The 19,891-nt window shown below is 45.2% G+C and overlaps 8 protein-coding genes across 8 annotated transcripts; 6 read left to right on the top strand and 2 right to left on the bottom strand.

Moving 5' to 3' along the window:
• Window positions 1-1,130: 1,130 nt before the first annotated feature.
• N7533_012886 (CE1 family esterase) lies at window positions 1,131-1,934 on the top strand (the record flags this gene model as incomplete). Its single annotated transcript, XM_057109536.1, has 1 exon — window positions 1,131-1,934. One exon carries the CDS (start codon window positions 1,131-1,133, stop codon window positions 1,932-1,934), a length of 804 nt encoding a protein of 267 aa, XP_056954637.1.
• Window positions 1,935-2,328: 394 nt separating this feature from the next.
• On the bottom strand, window positions 2,329-3,312 carry N7533_012885 (glycosyl hydrolase family 62-domain-containing protein; the record flags this gene model as incomplete). The annotated part of the gene is made up of 1 exon (XM_057109535.1): window positions 2,329-3,312. One exon carries the CDS (start codon window positions 3,310-3,312, stop codon window positions 2,329-2,331), a length of 984 nt encoding a protein of 327 aa, XP_056954636.1.
• A 1,207-nt stretch (window positions 3,313-4,519) lies between these two features.
• N7533_012884 (endo-1,4-beta-xylanase) lies at window positions 4,520-6,050 on the top strand (the record flags this gene model as incomplete). The annotated part of the gene is made up of 9 exons (XM_057109534.1): window positions 4,520-4,763; window positions 4,819-4,859; window positions 4,923-4,971; window positions 5,033-5,154; window positions 5,202-5,347; window positions 5,421-5,509; window positions 5,677-5,750; window positions 5,833-5,898; window positions 5,961-6,050. The coding sequence occupies 9 exons, from the start codon at window positions 4,520-4,522 to the stop codon at window positions 6,048-6,050; spliced, it is 921 nt and encodes a 306-aa protein (XP_056954635.1).
• A 629-nt stretch (window positions 6,051-6,679) lies between these two features.
• N7533_012883 (Amino acid/polyamine transporter I) lies at window positions 6,680-6,971 on the top strand (the record flags this gene model as incomplete). Its single annotated transcript, XM_057109533.1, has 2 exons — window positions 6,680-6,794; window positions 6,841-6,971. 2 exons carry the CDS (start codon window positions 6,680-6,682, stop codon window positions 6,969-6,971), a joined length of 246 nt encoding a protein of 81 aa, XP_056954634.1.
• A 663-nt stretch (window positions 6,972-7,634) lies between these two features.
• Window positions 7,635-8,516, bottom strand: N7533_012882 (S1 family peptidase; the record flags this gene model as incomplete). The annotated part of the gene is made up of 1 exon (XM_057109532.1): window positions 7,635-8,516. The coding sequence occupies one exon, from the start codon at window positions 8,514-8,516 to the stop codon at window positions 7,635-7,637; it is 882 nt and encodes a 293-aa protein (XP_056954633.1).
• Window positions 8,517-8,957: 441 nt separating this feature from the next.
• On the top strand, window positions 8,958-9,867 carry N7533_012881 (uncharacterized protein; the record flags this gene model as incomplete). The annotated part of the gene is made up of 2 exons (XM_057109531.1): window positions 8,958-9,091; window positions 9,144-9,867. The coding sequence occupies 2 exons, from the start codon at window positions 8,958-8,960 to the stop codon at window positions 9,865-9,867; spliced, it is 858 nt and encodes a 285-aa protein (XP_056954632.1).
• A 3,090-nt stretch (window positions 9,868-12,957) lies between these two features.
• N7533_012880 (uncharacterized protein) lies at window positions 12,958-14,278 on the top strand (the record flags this gene model as incomplete). Its single annotated transcript, XM_057109530.1, has 5 exons — window positions 12,958-13,260; window positions 13,315-13,519; window positions 13,581-13,697; window positions 13,759-14,064; window positions 14,130-14,278. 5 exons carry the CDS (start codon window positions 12,958-12,960, stop codon window positions 14,276-14,278), a joined length of 1,080 nt encoding a protein of 359 aa, XP_056954631.1.
• A 1,058-nt stretch (window positions 14,279-15,336) lies between these two features.
• On the top strand, window positions 15,337-18,348 carry N7533_012879 (uncharacterized protein; the record flags this gene model as incomplete). The annotated part of the gene is made up of 2 exons (XM_057109529.1): window positions 15,337-15,640; window positions 17,705-18,348. 2 exons carry the CDS (start codon window positions 15,337-15,339, stop codon window positions 18,346-18,348), a joined length of 948 nt encoding a protein of 315 aa, XP_056954630.1.
• Between the last annotated feature and the right edge of the window lie 1,543 nt (window positions 18,349-19,891).

Raw genomic sequence — 19,891 nt, 5'->3', positions numbered from 1 at the left:
AAAAGGGTATGATCGATGCCATTGACATGGGCTCTCTATTACTGAGAAAAATATCTCGGCAAAGGCAATGACCCTACTTGCCGATAGAGCCTTGGCATGTCAATACTAAATCCTTATTCCATGACTGGGGGCTTTATGATTGGTAGATCAAGAATCGAGGGTCTTGGCGAAATCAGTTGAATCCTTCGATTTACAGGGTCTGTTACAGATTGAGTCAAATGAAGTACTACGCCGGAAAGCGGGGTATGTGCACGGGCTGGTCTCAAGGATGGCAATTTGATCGACATGTTGGATTGAAAGTGTTAGTGTGCTAAATATGATCGGTGGAAACGATTCAAGGGGTTGTCTTCTACGTGTTACCATATTACTTCTACCGATGAAAGTCCGAATGTCTTACAAAGTTTATTATAGAAATTTGAGGGCTCGCAAATTTCCTATTGCTGTTTGGACTTCGCAGCAATTTACCCCTCTGACAGTTGACATAATAGCCTGCTCGAGAGTATTGTACGCTTGTAACGCTCATAGAAAAATTGTGGGGCGTTTTGAAGCGAGCTATAGCTATTTATCCAGAGTTTGACCAGGTTCATGGCAACACCTGCGTCGGTCCTTAGTATACACAACAAGGGGGGTGGGAATGTGATCCACGAGTAAAACTAGTTACTTAATTTCTTAGTAAATTGCGGGGACTGAAGAAACAGGGTCAACAACCCTGTACCTTGGCAATTCTTTCCTCCCCGGTCAGATACCATTGTGTAAAAGATATTACGGGTCACTGCACGGAATTTACCCGGCTAGGGTCTAGGCAGAGCTTTAGTTACATCAAGTAAAACAAAGGCCTCGCATGATACTCGGAGAAATAGGGGTCTCCTACCGAAAGTGTATCATGCAGAGCATCATTATAGTCAAGGAAGGGAGTTTCGGTGAACATATTATCATCTTAATCTGAGTCATCTAATATTAAGAGCTGAGGATATAAATACAAGTACATACTCATAGTTGTGGATTTTCAAATTACTCTCTTATCTTCCCACTCACGAACAACCTTGGAATCTCGAAGATTGAGACAAAATCTATAATTTTACTTGACAAGAGTTTCATTATCCGTTGTCTTGTCTCTTTGTCGATTGACAATGATCTTCCTTCCTTCTCTCCTATCCCTGAGCTTTCTAGCCTCAGTTGACGCCGCCACATCCTCGGGCTGCGGCAAACAACCGACCCTCACGAATGGAGTTCACAATATCAATGACCGCGAGTACATCCTCAAGATCCCCGAAAACTACGACTCAAACAAACCATATCACCTCATTTTCGGCCTCCATTGGCGAGGCGGAAACATGAACTCTGTAACCAGCGGTGAGAGTGTTCAACCTTGGTACGGTCTCGAAAGCCGAGCGCAAGGCAGTGCGGTTCTGGTAGCCCCCAATGGCAGGAACGCTGGCTGGGCCAACACCAACGGCGAAGACGTATCCTTCATAGACGCGATCATCAAGCAGGTTGAGGATGACCTCTGTGTGAACTCCAGCTCTCGCTTCGCGACGGGATTCAGTTGGGGCGGGGGAATGAGCTATGCGCTTGCTTGCTCGCGGGCGAAGGAGTTTAAGGCAGTGAGCGTGTTGAGCGGTGGGGTCATCAGCGGGTGTGATGGGGGTAATGATCCTATCCCTTATTTGGGTATCCATGGGATCAACGACCCAGTGCTACCCTTTGACGGGGGCTTGAGTCTGGCGAATAAGTTTGTTGGGAATAATGGGTGCCAGCCAAAAGACATCGGTAAACCTGGTCCCGGGAGCAATAGTTTCGTTCGAACGGACTTTGAAAGATGTTCCAAGCCAGTTTCGTTTATTGCCTATGATGGAGGACACGACGCTGCACCCCTTGGCGTTGGGAATTCTCTTGCTCCGGATGCGACTTGGGAGTTTTTCATGGGTGCTTGAATAGGAAATAGTATTTGATAGTTTGGGTACTGTTGATAATTCATAAATATGACCTGCCAGTGGTGAATGTACTTTTGTACTACTAGTAGAGCTCCAGTAGAAGTTCTCATGTCAAAGGATACATAACAAAGACATATTAACGCCAAACCTACAGCGGTATCTTTCAAATGATAGAATATACGTTTCAAGGTTATATTGACCGGTGAGTTTTACATTGAAGCTAGCCAGAAAATAGTAATAAAATTGGACCTGAGCGTTCCATATTTGTCCGCCGACGTACATCTCATGAATGAATTACTCTCCATAAAATTTTGAATTCACATATTCATTGTCTCACAACCATCAGAGTCTCGTATACACAGCTTCGTTCTCCCTTCTTAGTACCAAATCTCATCTAGTTCTTCAAGGTGAGCACAGCCGGCCGCCAGGGTAGGGTATTGTAATTTCCACCAGAACTTGGGTTTCGTCCCTGATAGAGAAATTGCAGGTTGCATGGGTCGATGGTCATGGTTTGATCAGGATTAGACCGAACCAAGTCGCCGTGACTGATGTCGTTGGTCCAGGTTGCGCCGCTATTGGCTTTCCCGGCGAAGGGATTGCTCTCGCTTGTTGCTTGAGCCACCCATGAACCACCAAGGCTATTGGCAGTAAATGAACGAAAATACCGCCCTTGTGATCCAATTGCCTCGACAATCATCAAATATTTGTTTTGGCCTTTCACAGTGTATACTTGGACTGCCTCAAACAAATTGTTCTGAGTATCACTCAGCACCACCTCTGACGTTGTTCCAAAGTTTCCAGGGAAACTTTGAATAGACATGCTAGAACGGTAGATCTTGCCATTGTCCCCCGCAAAGAAAAGATACATATTTGTAGAGTCACCAATAAGAGTCTGATCAATGGCGCCAGTGCTTGAACCAGAGATCTTCCCTGAAAAAAGGGCTTGCTCCGATGACCATCCATTGGCATTGCTAGGATCACTTGATGTTCGATAGGTGAAAGTGCTTGAGCCCCATTGATAGGCTAGGACCCAGATGTTCTTTGGCTGGAAATAGAACAAGGTAGGCGCAACAGCTGAAAAGCTCGTTGCGCTTTGGCTTGCAGATGCCATGCCAGACCAATCTGAGAAGGTCCCGAAGTTCATCGAGCCATAGTTCCCATTTGCGTCGGAGGTTGATGCATAGACCAAATGTTTGTTGTTGAAGACCACGTTGGTGAAGTCCTTGATTGCCGTCCACCCAGACTTGGGATTTGCAAGAGCGCCAGTTGATGTCCAACTATAAGTTGATGGAAGAGCACAGTCAGCGACGACAACCGGCACTGATGTGAGCAAGACTATGCTAGTCACCAGGCCAGCTTTCGTCCCGAGGAGCTTCATTGTTGTTGAGATTCCGATTGTTGATTGTTTGGAAGAATGAATGATCCAAGTTAAGCCCAGAAGTATTTAGCCAGGAGCCTAGCTTGTATAAATACTCCAAGTACGACCTTTAATTTAAATTGTTTTTAAGATTCGCAGCGAAAGTTTCGTGGGAGAAAATAGATTATCCTAATCCTTCCTCCTTTTGGATAAACTCCGCAATGTTTTGATTCAAATTATGGTTTTTGATACGTTTCTTTTCTCAATGAAATCGTTTCGGAGTGCTTACTGGATAAACTACATTAGGCAGAAACAATCATTGGCCACCTTTCTAGGTATAGATTCCGACATGGACCCCGCACCAGTTTAGCCATTCCATCCTCGTATTTGAAATAGAGCACCGTCTTGTGACAGAGATTCGTGGAACGGCGGAACGGCCCGCGAGGCTGGGTAAATTCATCAAAGGAATTGCGAATCTAGATGGTTACGCTAGACAAATTAAACTTGTTCTGATAGTTATCATTATAGAATTGTTTCATTATAATCACACTTGTATCTCATGATTATTTCTGCTTGGGGGCTATAATCTTCTAAGTAGGGGTTATGTTTTGCTAGACTTGACGCTCCGTGAAGAAAGTTGGAACAGATTTGTTTCGGAGATACCTCGGGTAAATTAGCCGAGGTAAATTGAAGTACTAGTTTCAGCGAGGTTAGAGTAGCTTAATTTGGACTTCAGCGTATTGGAGATCGCCACAGTTTCCACACTTGGACCCTTGCTTGGCTTCTGCAGACCGCATCGTCAGGACCCTCTTGAGCACATGCTCAAATTGATATTATTTGATTGGTCAATGCTGGAGCTGAGGCCTGCACTGGGCTTACGTGAATGAGCCTGGATGTTTGTTAGTATCCAGCCTGAAACCTTATATGCGATCATTTAGCCTGATAAAAATAACAAATACCATTTTTCCCGAGTTCTTTTTTTTAAGGGGCTGAATCGACTTGATACATACATTCTCCATCAGTGAAACAGGGTCTTCGTAGATGATGCAACATCCGTTCTCAATCGGGAAATATGTCCGTCCGGCTAATTGGTTGCTTTAGCTATGAACTATTCTGCCTCAAGAAAAGTTGAGTATCATTCTGTATAAATATTGTCTTCGTGCTCTTTAGGTGATATCCTTCTCTACTCTCATTTTCTATCCATTTGGCCGTAAAAACATTCCTCAATATGGTTCAAATCAAGGCAGTTGCCCTGGCTATTCTTTTCGCTGGCCAAGCGCTTTCCGGGCCTCTTGATCCCCGACAGGCATCTGTGAGCATTGATGCTAAATTCAAGGCACACGGCAAAAAATACCTTGGAACTATTGGTGAACAGTACACTTTCAACAAGAACGCAAAAACCCCGGCTATTATCAAAGCCGACTTCGGTCAATTGACACCTGAGAACAGTATGAAGTGGGATGCTACTGAGCGTGAGGACTGACTTGTATGAGATACTTGTTTATCAAAAGCTTATTTGCGAAATAGCGAACAAAGGACAGTTCTCCTTCTCTGGGTCGGACTATCTGGTACGTACCCAGCTGGTCTTTAATATGACAAACGCTTCTTTGGCCGATGCTTACAAATTCTAGGTCAATTTTGCTCAATCAAATGGGAAGTTGATCCGTGGCCATACTCTAGGTAAGTTCTCGCACCCTAAGGGCCCAAATATAATACATTCAAAAATACTAAACTCGTCAAGTGTGGCACTCTCAGCTCCCATCCTGGGTGTCTTCCATTTCAGACAAGACCACTCTGACCAATGTCATGAAAAACCACATTACAACAGTCATGAACCGTTATAAGGGCAAGATCTATGCCTGGGTAGGTTATATTCTTTTCTATACAGCTATGTTACTGATCGATTTCAGGATGTTGTGAATGAAATTTTCAACGAGGACGGTTCCCTGCGCAACAGTGTATTTTACAATGTTCTCGGAGAGGACTTCGTACGAATCGCTTTTGAAACTGCTCGCGCTGTTGATCCAAATGCCAAGCTCTACATCAATGACTACAAGTGAGTCTCAGCCCATTCATATTCCCATCCCCATTGTTATTTGTTTTTCGTGTCTAATTCTGATCTTGTAAAGCCTGGATTCTGCCTCCTATTCTAAAGTGCAGGGTATGGTCAGCCATGTCAAGAAGTGGATTGCTGCCGGTATTCCAATTGATGGAATTGGTAAGACACCTGTCATAGTAGCTCACCGAACATGATTGCTTACTCGTCAAAGGTTCGCAAACCCACTTAGGCGCCGGTGGCGGTGCTGCAGTTTCAGGATAAGTACCGCCCTCCTTTTTTTCAATCGAGTAGTAGCTTATGGCCTCTTACAGCTCTTAATGCTCTAGCAAGTGCGGGAACGAAGGAGGTTGCCATCACCGAGCTTGATATTGCTGGCGCAAGCTCTACCGACTATGTGAACGTGAGCTCCCCAGCTTATTCCCTATTCCCTCTGCAATATAATTACTCGCGTGATGACCCTTTGCTAATCATCCAATTAACAGGTGGTCAAAGCCTGCTTGAACCAGCCAAAGTGTGTCGGAATCACGGTTTGGGGAGTGGCTGACCCTGTAAGCGCCAAGTGCCAAATCTGTTTAGATTATACTGTATACTGACACCGGACGATGTTTAGGATTCGTGGCGGGCCAGTTCCAATCCTTTGCTCTTCGACAATAACTACAATCCCAAGGCTGCATACAACGCTATCGCAAACGCCCTCTAGCGGTCTTGCAATCCTTTGGCTACATTCGACCCGTTCATAAGTTTCTGGACAATCGTCTCCCGTCTCTCAGTCAGACATGTGGCCGTCAACTATGGTGATCTGTGTATTAGGCTCTCTTTGTCTAGACCAGCTAGTGTGGCTTGGATTATCTTCAAATCTGCAAGTAATCTTTTCTCAAGAGATCCTTGTTGTGATCTAGCTCCTCGATAGCCATCTTTAGCTTTGGCGAAAGAAGAAACTACTTTGTCAATATTTTAAATTTATCGTCGATCTTCCTAGTATAGGTCCATTGTATTAAGAGTGCACCTAAGAAACTACAGCCTACCCCTGTCATTTTCAAGCATGCCCTTGGCACCAGCGTCGGAGCTTTCTGTCTGATGATCCCGCTTCTCGTGCCTGGTCTCATTTGTGGTATTGGCTTTATCACCGCTCCCTCGCGCTGCACTTGGGCCTTTCGTGATGGTTGTATTCCCGACTCTGGCTGGTGGAAGACTGTCCATAAGAAGTTAGACATCCCCTTCAATGCCCTCGTCCTTGGAATGGTCGTCGAGATCTGCCTCGGTCTGATCTACTTCGGTTCCTAAGCTGCCTACAACGCCTTCTCCGGTGTTGGTGTTATCTTCTTAACCATGAGTTATGCATGCCCCATCGCCGTCTCTCTGATCTTCCGCCGTCGTGAGGATATCAAGAACGGCAGCTTCAATTTCGGCATCTTCGGTCTGATTGCCAACATTTTTGCTCTTGGTAAGTGTAAACGCCCCTCCCTCAGTTTCTAAGCTAACAACCCCAGGTTGGAGTGCTCTCGCCATCCCCCTCTTCTGCATGCTAACCCTGAAGAAGGTCACTTTGAAAAGCATGAACTACGCCTCGGTAGTCCTCTTCGGGACTATTGTTATCGCTGCCGTCTGGTACGGAATTTAGGGTTACAACAACCACCGTGGACCTTCTACTGACGCGGTGGATAACCACTTGATGACTGACTCGATCCCTGACGTGACTTAGGAGGTCACCAAGACGAAAAGCCCATAAATCACAGCAAAAAACGCCCAATCATCTACTACAATCGCTCATATACACCGCACCAATGCAGCACTACCGCACCGCAGCACCGCATACCACAGCGCTATCGCAATAACATACCACAGCAGTATAGGACCCATGGTACCACCCTTCACGGCCTGTTCCTCCCACGGCAGCATTCGGACCTCCACGAGTCGGACTCGGACTCGGACTCAGCTTGCCTTGCGCTCTTAGGATCCTAGAATCTCGCCCGTCTCGCCTGTTTCATCCGTTTCGATCTCTTCCAGGCGCCTATTCCCATGCAACATCCTCACCACCAGATGCGCCATTGAAGCCCAATGTTGGATCGTACCTTTAAGGTAGCTTACACGGAGTTTTAGATGTACATAAGCATCTTTATATATACCTGCCATTTAATGCATTGATCTACAGTCCTTCAGCTTCGTTTTTACGAAGAATCCCCGGTGACCAGGTCACTCAGAGCTATTGATAACGATAGCATCGGACTCAGACTGTCCGGCAAACTCAATAGGCGTATGTACTGGCCCAGCTGGTCCAGCCGGTCTAGCCGGCAGATTCGCTTCTAGAAAAGCCCGGATCGCAACCAACGGGACGCCATGCCTTATGCCCGTAGAATCGTCCCACGAGGAATGCAATCCGACGAGAGTCCCATCCGATGACCTTAGCAGCGGTGCCCCCCGAGTGGCCCCAGTACGTCCAGGCATCATGTTTGAGAACGCCAATTTCCGAGTTGTCGTGTGGATCCACGTTGGGGATCAGCCCACGTAGTCGACCCCCGGATACCTCGATCAAGTCGTATGCCGTCTTACGGGGCATACTTGACTCTAGGTCGTCTGCGCCGGGTTGTCCGATACATAATATCGATTCTGTGGGGTCCTGTATTGTTGCGGGGGAAACATAACTGAAGATGGGGCATCGCACGTCGGTATCACCCGGCTGGGGCTGGGGCTGCTCCATCTCAACGTGGATGACCTTGGCCAGCGCGAGATCGCGTCGTGGGTCCCAGACGCGACATTCCACTTGCACCGCCAGCCCTGTGTAGTATAGCAGCCATTTCCGTCGGTATGTTTGCCATTCTTGTCGCGTTTCACCGAAACAGTGTGCGCAAGTGAGGATCCAGCCTCTTGCGTCGATACACACTGCTGTACCTGCCTCGGCTTGACCGAATATCAACGTGGATTTCAGAGCGCGCACTGCCTGCGGACTTGTTTCACGGGCTAAGGCAACTGTAGATGGGATTGAATTCCGCAGTCGTTGCTGTTTTCTTCGTAGAGTCTGAATCTCGGTACTATTGAGATCAGGTAGTGATTCATTGAAGATGATCCTTGGTTCGCTCAGAGTGAAAGTTGGGACGAAGCGGATAGGTGAGTGGCTGTTTGTTGTTAGTTCCGATGATGTAGCGTGTGAACGCAGCCGACGAGGCATAATTGAAATTCCAAGTCCATCGAGGTAACTTTCCAAGATTGTTGGAAGCAAACTTGACACTTGCAAGGTTGAAGAGTAGAAGAGAGTGGGCATCGCTGGAGAACGCGACGTACTTCATCACGTGATGCAGCCACAACAAAACAACCTTGGAACAAAACAAGAAATACAAAAGATAATAGTACAACTTAAGGTAATAAAGACCCAGATGAACTTGCGAATTCTAATGAAAGGACTTGTTTAACCTTGGAATTTTAAGTTTCTCAACGCCCTGCCCAGGTGAGTTCTGCCTTGAGCTACACTGCCAGTGGGTCTCACCACCAGGCACCAGGGTAGAAAGACCCTTGATTGCCCCGCAGACTCGGGATGGATCTGTCCATACTACTCTATTATCTCTCACTATTCCTGCTGTTCGGCTACTTCGTCGTCTACCACTATCCAAATATGTCTTCCGACGCCCTTGCCCCGACTTCTTCCCCGCCACGTGATCCAGCTGAAATCAACAAACTAGTGACCGAACAGGATGACCAGTCTTTCTACCATCACCCTTCATGGCCGGAGCGATGGTCACACCCCGAGTTTGTTGGCCACTTCTCAAACAACTGGCGTAAAGCTCCTTGGTTTAACCAGACCAAACGAAGTCCAACAAACTTTCTGTACCCGTCGGTCCGCTCTAAATCCCCCCTGGGGTTATATCATATACCGAACAGTCTATACTGCCGAATCTGATGAGCTATGGCCTCTTGCTATGGATAAACTGGCCAAAATCATGGATGACGAGATCGACTCTGATTTTCAAGCCGAAATTCGACGGAGGGGGCTTGAGGATGAAGAGCCAGATGGTGATGCTGAACGGTTAGTGAGGGAAACACATAAGGATGTTATTTTCTCAGACAAGCAGTTCTGGGATGGAGCAACTATCGAGCAGGTTCGAGATCATTTTGCTGAGTATCTTCGTGCAAGCAAGGACCGGGGAACGGGTCGATTCGAAGGCTGTCTTTTTATTGATGAGCGGTCGCTGAAGTCAATCGTTGCTAGTCCTGACCCTCAGCCCTGGCTTAAGGGGAAAATGCCCGAGGAGCCTATTAAGCCTTGGGGTTTTGTTGGTATGATCGATGGGCGGTATCCGGGGAATCGGTGGAAGGCGCGATATACGGGCTATATGCGGGTGGATATTCTTTCTCTATGGCATCTCTATAATGAGTTGAAACGGAGAAATATGCAGGAGCTCTGCCCCTCCGAGATTGTTCCTGAAGGATTGATTCCGTTTTATGACAGTGGGATGGGGAAAGCGCAAGACGAGGAGGGAAACTTTATTCCAACGGTGACTGATCGAACGACTCGAATATTTTGATGAATGTTGGTGCATAGCCCACTGTTCGCTATCTCCTTCAGCACCAGTCTCTTCTGGGGCGGGCTCAGGGGCAGGCTCAGGAAAACGCTTAGTCGCTTCTGGGGCAGGCTGAGGCCCTTCGGAGGCAGGCCCTTGAAGAGGAGATTCATTTGAGATAATGCCGTTCGGTGTCTTCACTAACAATGTACGAAACATTGGTTCGGCCTAATCACTATATCGTTGATTTGTTGTAAGTGGCTTACCGTGCTGATCTTTCATAGAAAATATGCGAATAGATAGTATCTCGATAATCAATTTCATCACCATATTATCAAATTGGTGGTCTTCGCCGATGATATCGTAAAATTCGCGTAAAACAAGCCCTGGATCATTAGGCCTTAGTAGTCGCTGCAAGCTTTTTTGAATGTAGCCCTGAAGCCAAGTTTCACCACCAGGGAGGCTTGAAAAAAACTGCCCTCATAACCCGCAGTATCTCAATAATAGGAAGCTTCTCATCACAGCGCTGCATCTTTTGCTGAGCGAGGACTTCAAGATCAGTAAGACCCCAAGTCCTTGATGTATGGTCTCTCCATATGAAGTTTCACACCCTAACTAATAATGATGTCTAAAGAATTCTGAACATCAAAAAATAGCTGCGTGTTTAACAGTCACAGTTGTTTCCTACAAGTCGGTCGAGAATGGCGATACTGTATAGATTATCTGCCCAAACCCCACATTTTGACTGTTGGACACCGAGAGGCAAATTGAACACGGTCACTTAATCAAAGTAGAATAGTCTCAAGCAGAAGTTGATAGGAGAAAGCAAACTCGATACTTGACCATCAACGGCCGAGCAAATACAGATAGATACATTCGCCCGGGCAAATTTCACTATCTGACAGTTTTTACCAAAAGCTTTTAACAAGACATTCAAGTTAAACGGTCGTTTTTGGTGTATCTGGCTACCTTGAAATAGGGCATCGGTCACGTGGAGTTCAGGGTCAAAGTGATCTCCCGAGGAACAGGAAAATTTTTCACTCACTTTGGATGTGTTCTTACGTAATATTGTCCTAGTCTAAAACAGCTAGCTCTAAGCTAAACCGAGGGAAACTTAGCTTCAATTTACTGTACGTGATATCAGAGCAGGAGTATAGAGGTTGTCAAAAGCTTAATCGAAGTGAAGGTTATAGTAATTAGTTTTTATAGGAAAATAATCTTTTGATAGTAACAGACTGATACTATATGTGGCTTGAATACTCTCGCTATCAATCAATGATTTGGGAGTATATTGTGTTTGGTAGACAGCAGTACATTTCTACAAAGTGATGAATATAGGTGCACGCTCGATACCCCACACCTGCTAGTGGATTCAGCCTTGCTGGAAGGCTAAGGTGGTTGCCCGTGAACAAACAACATACAGCTCGCACTTATCCGATTTACTATTCTACCATAGAGCATAATTACAAATCACGATGGCTAGTTACATAAAGTTATATACCTTTCAGGTAACAGGCCTGTCGAGGGAACTGCCCGATAGCAACCTCAAGACAGATAGGGATCTCAGCATAGTATTACAAGAGGTACTCGACGATAACTTTACTGACAACAAGAGATTACAAATTAAAGCTAAGGTCATAATCACACCGTTATACTATGAAAATAAAACACAGAGGGTAGCGCTGGTGAAATTTCGCGGTGGAGTGCCTTAGTTCCTTTACGAGCTAAGAGTTAACCCTCTCAGAAACTGGTAGGTTAAGATAGGAGACAATAATATTAACTTTGACTGCCACTTCTTTGGATTCACCTAGCTCTATACACCAGACGATAGTAAGCCAGTGATTACTGAGTATAGACATGTATCTCTATCTATATCTAGCAGACTCATAATAACTGATAGCGCAATATAACATTATTGCTATTCCCAGACTGGATAGGTATACGTACGGATTATAGCAGGACAGAGGAAATCTTGGCTAGATGTGGCTCCGCGACTTTCTATCGAAGGATCTTCCGTAGTGCCGTAATATAATCTACAGCTATAACTCCAAGCTGTCAAGCCACGGTGTCGATACAATCCTCAACTACGGGCGGGAACTAATAGAGGAGATTAAGAAAATCCGAAATACGAAGGAGGTAGGAGACGTAATTTGACTATCTATTAATAGCAAGTTTAGGCTGATTATTGGACTAGCTCTAGTAGAGACCTCTGATTTTCATCGTACATAGCTTTAGAGATATTATCATAGCTTATGTGGGACCCCTATCTGATGTTCGGTATTATATATATACTAAGACAACGTATAGTGCCTAGTCAGGGCCATCCAGAAGATAGAGGAAGACCCCCCTAGCGATCACATCACTATATCGACCACCCTAGACAATTATCATGCGAACCGAGATGAACACTAGTGTATCGGACTCATGGGAGATTCCGAACAATAAAGCGAACCGAGATAACGAACCTTGTATATGAGTAGCCGAAACTAATAGAAAGACTTGTAATGGAAATTCCGTGGACGTCAGAGCCTCGCAATGTTAGAGTATCCATGTATAATACAACTAATACTAGTCCGGTGTGTTGTAATCCATGGATGTTTCGGCTGTACTATGTAGTTTTGGGGGCGACAGAGCTTAGCGTGGCACTAGTGTGTATAAAACGGGGCCGGCGGCGCTTCTGCCAAGGGTCTTCGCCTCCGAGCCTCCATCCCTCGGCTGCTGGTATCCACGCAACCCTGCAAGTACATCCGAGTCTACCGGACTCAAAAGCCCTCCGAGCACGAGAGTTTGGCTCGGTTATACCTATATTATTGAAACAAAATGAGGTGGCTTTGATATCCACATACTAGCAGTAAGAAGTCCCACTCCGAGCTACTTGGATGAGTCGAAAAGCCCTCATGAAGCCCACGTTACATCGTACAGGAAAGGAACATTTAACTTATTTTTATTCCCGGAGAAATATATGGTAAAGGATTTGATACCAATGCACTAAATTGTTTCCTCCTGTCATTGAGCCCCTTAGCGAATACCAGAAAGGCCGAGATCTCAAATACACATGCGACGTCGCTGTGAAATTCAATCAAATCTTCCATTCTCTCAATACCCCATTTCACCATGGCTTTTCTGGTCGGGGCTTTTGTGAAACAAGCTTCAAAAGCTAATCTGCTTGTCCAGATGCTTTTGGTGATCGCCTTTTACGCTCTTGCGACCGCTTCCTCTATGATCAACACAGGGAGCCTTCCAGCTGATATCGAGTTAACTGAAAGTTCTGCCAATACAAGTTTGGTTTTAGAATATTTAAATCTTCTACACGCACGCGCGGACACAAGCCTAAGGCCCAAGGTTGTTTTTCAATCGACTTGTTCGAATGATCAGATTGCCTACCTTCAAACAGCCATGAGAGACGCGGCGGATCTGGTATGTTCTCACCTTGATCAAAAATCTTAGAAAACCTCTGAAACTTTTCAATAGGCCTCCAGAGCTCGTACTGCAATTATCGAGCTTTTGGAAATAATGGAAAACAGAGAACAGCCTAGAACCTGGGCGGCGGCCACGTACACTAGAAACAGCCGAAATTTTCTTCTTTGGATTTCTTTTTTTGGACAGATAGAGCTTGGAAGAGCGAGTGGAAAGGTCACACAGGCGGATGCTATAGCCACAATGAAGCTGGCGAAAAGTAAGTCAATGCCTTAAATATCAACGCTGGATTATTGGTCCTGACCTAGATGAAACTTTAGGAATCTTCAATGATGTCAAGAAGAAATTAAGCGCAACTAACACAGACCTTGAAATGATAATCAATTGTTCTGATGAAAGGCTTATCAACACGGGCGAAGTGAGTGATATGGGGGCTCGTAAGTTTCAATACTTCAATAATATTTGATTTGTTTCGACCACTACTAACAATGAATGTAGCACTTTATCACGATACAAGAATTGAAGATCGCGAAGTTCTCATCGAGCATCATGTGACTTGCCATGAGAATCCCAAAGCGCGAGCTTATACGTTCTATCATAATACGGATATTAAGGACGAGACCGTATATTGCCCAGGTAGTTTCAATCTTTGGGGTGGAAAGAACTTGGCTGCAATTCAAAGCTCCTCCTTTCAATCCTTGAAGGGCCAGCGCATGTCATACGTGAAGGAGTACTCCGCGGCCATCACAGTGTTTCATGAGTCCACCCATTGCGAAGGTATTTTTGGTGACAATTTCACTCGTGGTAAGGATTCTACAAGCAAATATCAAAATTGGAGTAAATTTTCTTCAGCTAACACTCAAATTCAGACCTGACAATTGTTCATAACGGGAAAAAGTGGGCGGCTTATGGGTCATTGCTTGCCCGAGAGCTTGCCAAGGTATTCACAAGCACTGGTACCCCCATTAATAATGCTGGTGAATGGAACTTCTTCGTCTCAAACGAGCCAAATCTTTAACTGATAATGCTAAAATTTTCGCAGACAGTTTGAACTTGTTTGCGCTTGGGGTGTACTTTAACCAGTGTAACTGGGCTAATCCTGCAAACCCCGGCAAATGCGCTGGTGACTCGCCAGATCCTATTTGCCCGACAGATCAGGCTGGCAGGAGAAACTGCGTTAAATTTTTCGATTGAATCACGGTCTAACTTGGCTGTCTAAAGGTCAAACAGCAAGACTTGTGTATTTGGACAGAAAACTTCATCTAATCTGGAAAATCAAGTGGTGATGCACTGGTAGATAACTAGATTGAAAAAAAAAAGAAAAACTGTTAGGGTCAGCGCGAAGCTGAAGATCTTCTTGTGTAACTGATGAGACTGGAATCTCTCTATAATTCCTGATTCTTGGAGATGGCTTTGGCCCTGGCATGAATTAGGGAAGAGGAAGTTTTCGGGTTGGCAGTTGGGGCAGGGCTTCTGGCCCGCGATAAGATCACAAGCAACTCCGAACCCTCCATCCTCTATAATTACATTTGGGTACTTCAAAGAAACCAACCAGATCACCCTTTATCTCCATTTTTCCAGTCTTGCAATACTAGTAAATCAATTGAACTGGGCTGCTATTACTTTCTAACGGGAGTGCCCAGGTTCGAATTATTACTATATAACATACGTGGCATACTACGATAAGAGAGCTTTAGGAATCTTTTGATGTATATTATAGGGGTTGAGATTTGTTTAAAGTCCTTCATCCATGGCATTGTTCTATTATCTTGCTAGTGTTCCGCACCAGTTATGCACGAGGTCAGCCTGGTCCGTTATCCAAATACGGAAATAGAATTGGTATGTGCTCCACATTATGACTTCAACACGCCAAGCACACACTGTATTTTACACCGAATACCGGAATTGCCCGAACGCGTCAGTAATGGATCTCCAACTGAGAGCCAAAAATGGACATAGGGGCTTCAAGGAATTCAAAACCTTTCATCTCCACCTTGCTCCTACACACAACATACGTGAATCTGGGAAATCATCTATCTTTTTCTTTTCTTTTCAATTCTGGTCATACACATCAAAATGAGCCTTTCTCATCTACCCACTGAAATCCTGTGGATCATTTCATCCTATCTTTCGCGCCGGAGCGACATCTATGGCTTGGTTAGAACCAATCGTCGTCTGTACCAAGAGCTGAAAAGTTGTCTTTACTATTGGAATGCTCAATACGAATCCGGGTCGGCGGTCCCTGTTGCAGCCGAGTTAAATATCCTTCCACAGCTCCACGATCTTTTAGTCGGATTAGATCTTGCCCGAACTAGATCTGACTCGCTTCCCCAGAAAGTGACCCAGATACACTATCTGACCCGGCGTAAAGGAGATTTGGGTGTTCAAGAAGGGCGACAGGGCCAGGACCAGGACCGGGACGAGGATGACGATGACGATAACGATGACGATGACAAACGGGATCAGGAAAGAAGATCAGATCCCTACTGGGAAGATATAACGTGTTTCATGGGTAACCCGGCCACCCGGGCTATCCGGCCACACGTCTCCACCAACGCGTCGCGTGTAGCAACCTCCTTTTTTCAACCATCGCCATGCCACCAATTCGCCATGAAAAGCGTCAAAAATTGATTGAACAAGAGGGTAGGATCGAATTTGCTATCCAAGCAATAAAAAACCATACAATAGCTTCTATTCGTGAAGCTGCACGCGTATTTGACGTGCCGCGCACAACCTTGCAAGATCGGCTTAAGGGTGCAATCCATAAGCCAATTCAGCGCCCAAACAACATGAAATTGAATCCAATTGAAGAGGATTCATTGGAAAATTGGATACTAGACCTTGATTCGCGTGGCAAAGCCCCCCTCACATACTATGGTAAAAGATATGGCAAATATATTGCTTGCTGAACGGCTACACCATGGCAAGACTATTACTGTGGGCAAAAACTGGGTATACGAATATATCAAACGTCGGGATACGCTGAAATCGAGGTTTTCACGTCGATATAACGCACAGCGTGCCTTATGTGAGGATCCGAAGGTTATAAAGGAATGGTTTCAACTTTTGGCCAACAAAATTGCTGAATACGGTATCCTTGACGATGATATCTACAATTTTGATGAAACTGGATTCGCAATGGGGATCACTAGTACTTCAAAGGTTATTACTGGCAGGGACTTCTATGGGAAGCGAAAACTCCTACAGCCTGGTAACCGTGAGTGCATAACTGTGATTGAATGTATCAATCTGAACGAGGTGTTACCTCCGACCATCATTTTTAAAGGCAAAAACTTGATGTCAGGCTGGTTTAATACTGTACCAAGAGATTGGCGCTTCGAAGTCAGTGATAATGGATGGACGACCGATGCTATAGGTCTTTCGTGGCTCGAAGATTGCTTCATTCCGCATGTTATCAAGAGGCAACGTGGTACCTACTCACTGCTAGTGATGGATGGTCATGGGAGTCATCTTACCCCAAAATTTGACACAATTTGCATGGCAAATAATATTATTACAATTTGTATGCCTGCACACTCATCACATCTATTACAACCACTAGATGTCGGCTGTTTTGGTATATTGAAGCACTTCTATGGCCAATATGTACAGGATATGGCCCGTGTGGGTACTACCCATATTGACAAGCTTGATTTCCTCGATATCTATCCTACAGCACGTGCAGCAACCTACAAAAGCTCTATTATTACTGCAAGCTTTGTAGGCTCTGGTATTATACCCTATTCACCAGAGAGGGTACTACAAAAGCTTGATATACGCCCTCCAACACCTACACCACCACCATCTCGTGGTAGTGCTAGTAGCCATGAATTCGTGCCACATACGCCATGCAAATCCGTCCATTTTAGACGACAGATATCGTCAATTAAACAACGAATTGAGCAGGATTCATTTGTATACGATGATGAGATACAGCTACAATTGGATCAACTTAGCAGAGGTGCCCAAGCCATGGCAAATAACGCAGCTATTGTAGCTGCTAATTATAGCCGTGCAATGGCTGAAAATGGCCGAAAGCAGCGTAAGTATGCATTACCTAACGTCCAAATGGCCTACGAAGGTGGTGTTACTGTGGAAGAGATGCAAATACGCCTACAATTGGCAAATGAGACCAATATAGCAACACCATCGGCACCTCCGCGCGCAGCAAGATCAGGCAATGAGAGAGCGCCACAGCGTTGTGGCAATTGCCGCGAGATAGGGCATAAGTGCAATAGGTGCCCGCTTAATAATAGCACCTAGTTTTTGCAATTTAATGGGTGTTGGTGGATTTATTCATGTTAAATATAGTGGTGGTGTAGATGGGTGGCCGGATAGCCCGGGTGGCCGGGTTACCCATGAAACACGTTATATACCCATCCTCTTTTGTCGCAAGGATATTGCTTTATGGATATTCTTAATATTCAGCATGCCCTAGCGATAGGCATTCGTGCTGGACATACCAAGGTTGTTCATGCTCTGTTGAATTTTGGTGCAGAAGTCAACTTCTATCGTGGAAGTCATACTGCCAACCCACTTCCATCAGACTATACTAGCACAAGATGGCATAGCCGGATGGTTGACATTGACAACCCACCATTGTTTATAGCTGTGCAGTATGGCCACACTGAGATGGTGAGCAAGTTACTCGAGTGTGGTGCTGATCCAGAGCGGTATACCCCTTCACCCTTATACCGCGCTGTTGAAGATGATAATCTGGATATCGTTTCTATTTTACTGAAAATAGATAAACGATCCCAGAAATCAGCCTTGAAACTTGCTGTATTACGACGGAACTCTTCTATGGTTGAATTTCTGCTGCTCGGTGGCCTGGGAGCTTCAGAGCATGGCAATGCCGGTCTATATGTTGCTGAAATGAAAGGTTACAAGGAAATAGCTTGTTTGCTGAAGCTTCATGGTGCGACTATTGATACACTCTCCGATAGGGACAGAAAGAAGTGGGAAGCAGAAGACAGAGATGGTACTGATCGCGCCAAATATGGGTGGTCCTCTGATTCTCATGCAGAAGATTATCCAGATGAACCTTCAAGTTCAGAATCCGAGTCTGAGAATATGGATTTGATATGATATATTTTGATGTTTGTGCCAGTGCCCAGGTGCCTGATGAAATCCCGTCGTCATTGATATGCAGGCTGTTGTATATCATGAGTTCTGCCTAGGCGTAATCATAACTCGGAATTACTGTCCAAGGAGACAATAGGGATGTACTTGCTATTTTACGAAATTTTCTATACCCAAGATACTAGTATTCCCCGAAGAGGTCATAGAAGAGGGTCCCGTATAGAAAGAAAAAAAAGTTATAGACTCTGTTCCCAAGAAGCATCTCAGCAAAGTGGTTCGTCGGATAACACCATAGTACATAGTACAGCCGAAACATCCATGGATTACAACACACCGGACTAGTATTAGTTGTATTATACATGGATACTCTAACATTGCGAGGCTCTGACGTCCACGGAATTTCCATTACAAGTCTTTCTATTAGTTTCGGCTACTCATATACAAGGTTCGTTATCTCGGTTCGCTTTATTGTTCGGAATCTCCCATGAGTCCGATACACTAGTGTTCATCTCGGTTCGCATGAAAATTGTCTAGGGTGCTTCAGCAGACTCGTGAGCAAGCTCGCCGGCTTTCAGTGCTGAGGTAATTTTTGGGCAATGGGAAAATCAGTTGATACAACGTAAGGAAAGAAAATCAGTTACTCCTCCCGCTGTCAAGCCTGTTCATTGTGCTTATTGCACTTTTGTCCACACAATTTCCAGGCGGAGCTTGGGTTGTAATATAGACTACAGAATCATGCTTATCTGTTGGGTAATGCTTGATGATATCATACGGTATTTTAGGTCAAATTTTGAGCCTCTGCATTCACAAAACGGTGTAGGGAAACCTAGCTAAATAGGGAAAACCTGTACCAAGGCAGGCAAGAAAAACATGCGCTGTCAAGTCTGTATAACCCCTGAAAACCGGCAAGGATTATCGACAAATTCTACGCTCCTGGAGTGTTTCCCTTCCTAGACACTTGGTAGTCCATCGGCATAGGCCTTAAGGTATGTCGCCATGGTTTTATCTAGCAGATGGATCAGCACGGTACACGGAACGTTATATATGAGTTCTGATAGCTTACATATGGTAACAGACCCATCGATACTGATTTTCATATACTCCGGTAGGTCCTAGAATAGAGGACAGCCAGTGTCAGTGAGTTAGAGTTCGTAAATGACCTAGGGGCCTTACCGCATCATTAGCACCGGCTTCCAACCATTTCTGGATACGTCGTGTGTCACTATCAGTGTCTTTCCAGTAGCTAGCCAGAAAGTCCAGATTCTTGTGGAGGTCAGATAATTGCTCTTTTCCAAGTTTCTTCAACTCTTCTCGTGAAGCGATTATGGTCTTCTTCTCTTTCGTGAGCTCATCTCTCTCACTTTGCTTCCTTTCAATTTTTCCCTTTGTCTCTGTTTCTTGATTAGTGGGAACCTTTTCTGGGGCTATGTAGCAAAGAACCTACCTGAGAATTGTACACCAAGACCAATAAGAGCTATGGCAGAGACACCTCCAATCACAGCCCCAAGCCCCTGGGCGTGGTAAGTTTCGTCAGAGTCACAGCATTATT

Source organism: Penicillium manginii (assembly GCF_028828005.1).
Source record: "Penicillium manginii strain IBT 31320 chromosome Unknown utg000009l:1.0-3297300.0:1.0-3298630.0, whole genome shotgun sequence".
Lineage (NCBI taxonomy): Eukaryota > Fungi > Ascomycota > Eurotiomycetes > Eurotiales > Aspergillaceae > Penicillium > Penicillium manginii.
The sequence above is the reverse complement of the archived record's forward strand: the minus strand, read 5'-3'. Positions and strand labels throughout refer to the sequence as shown.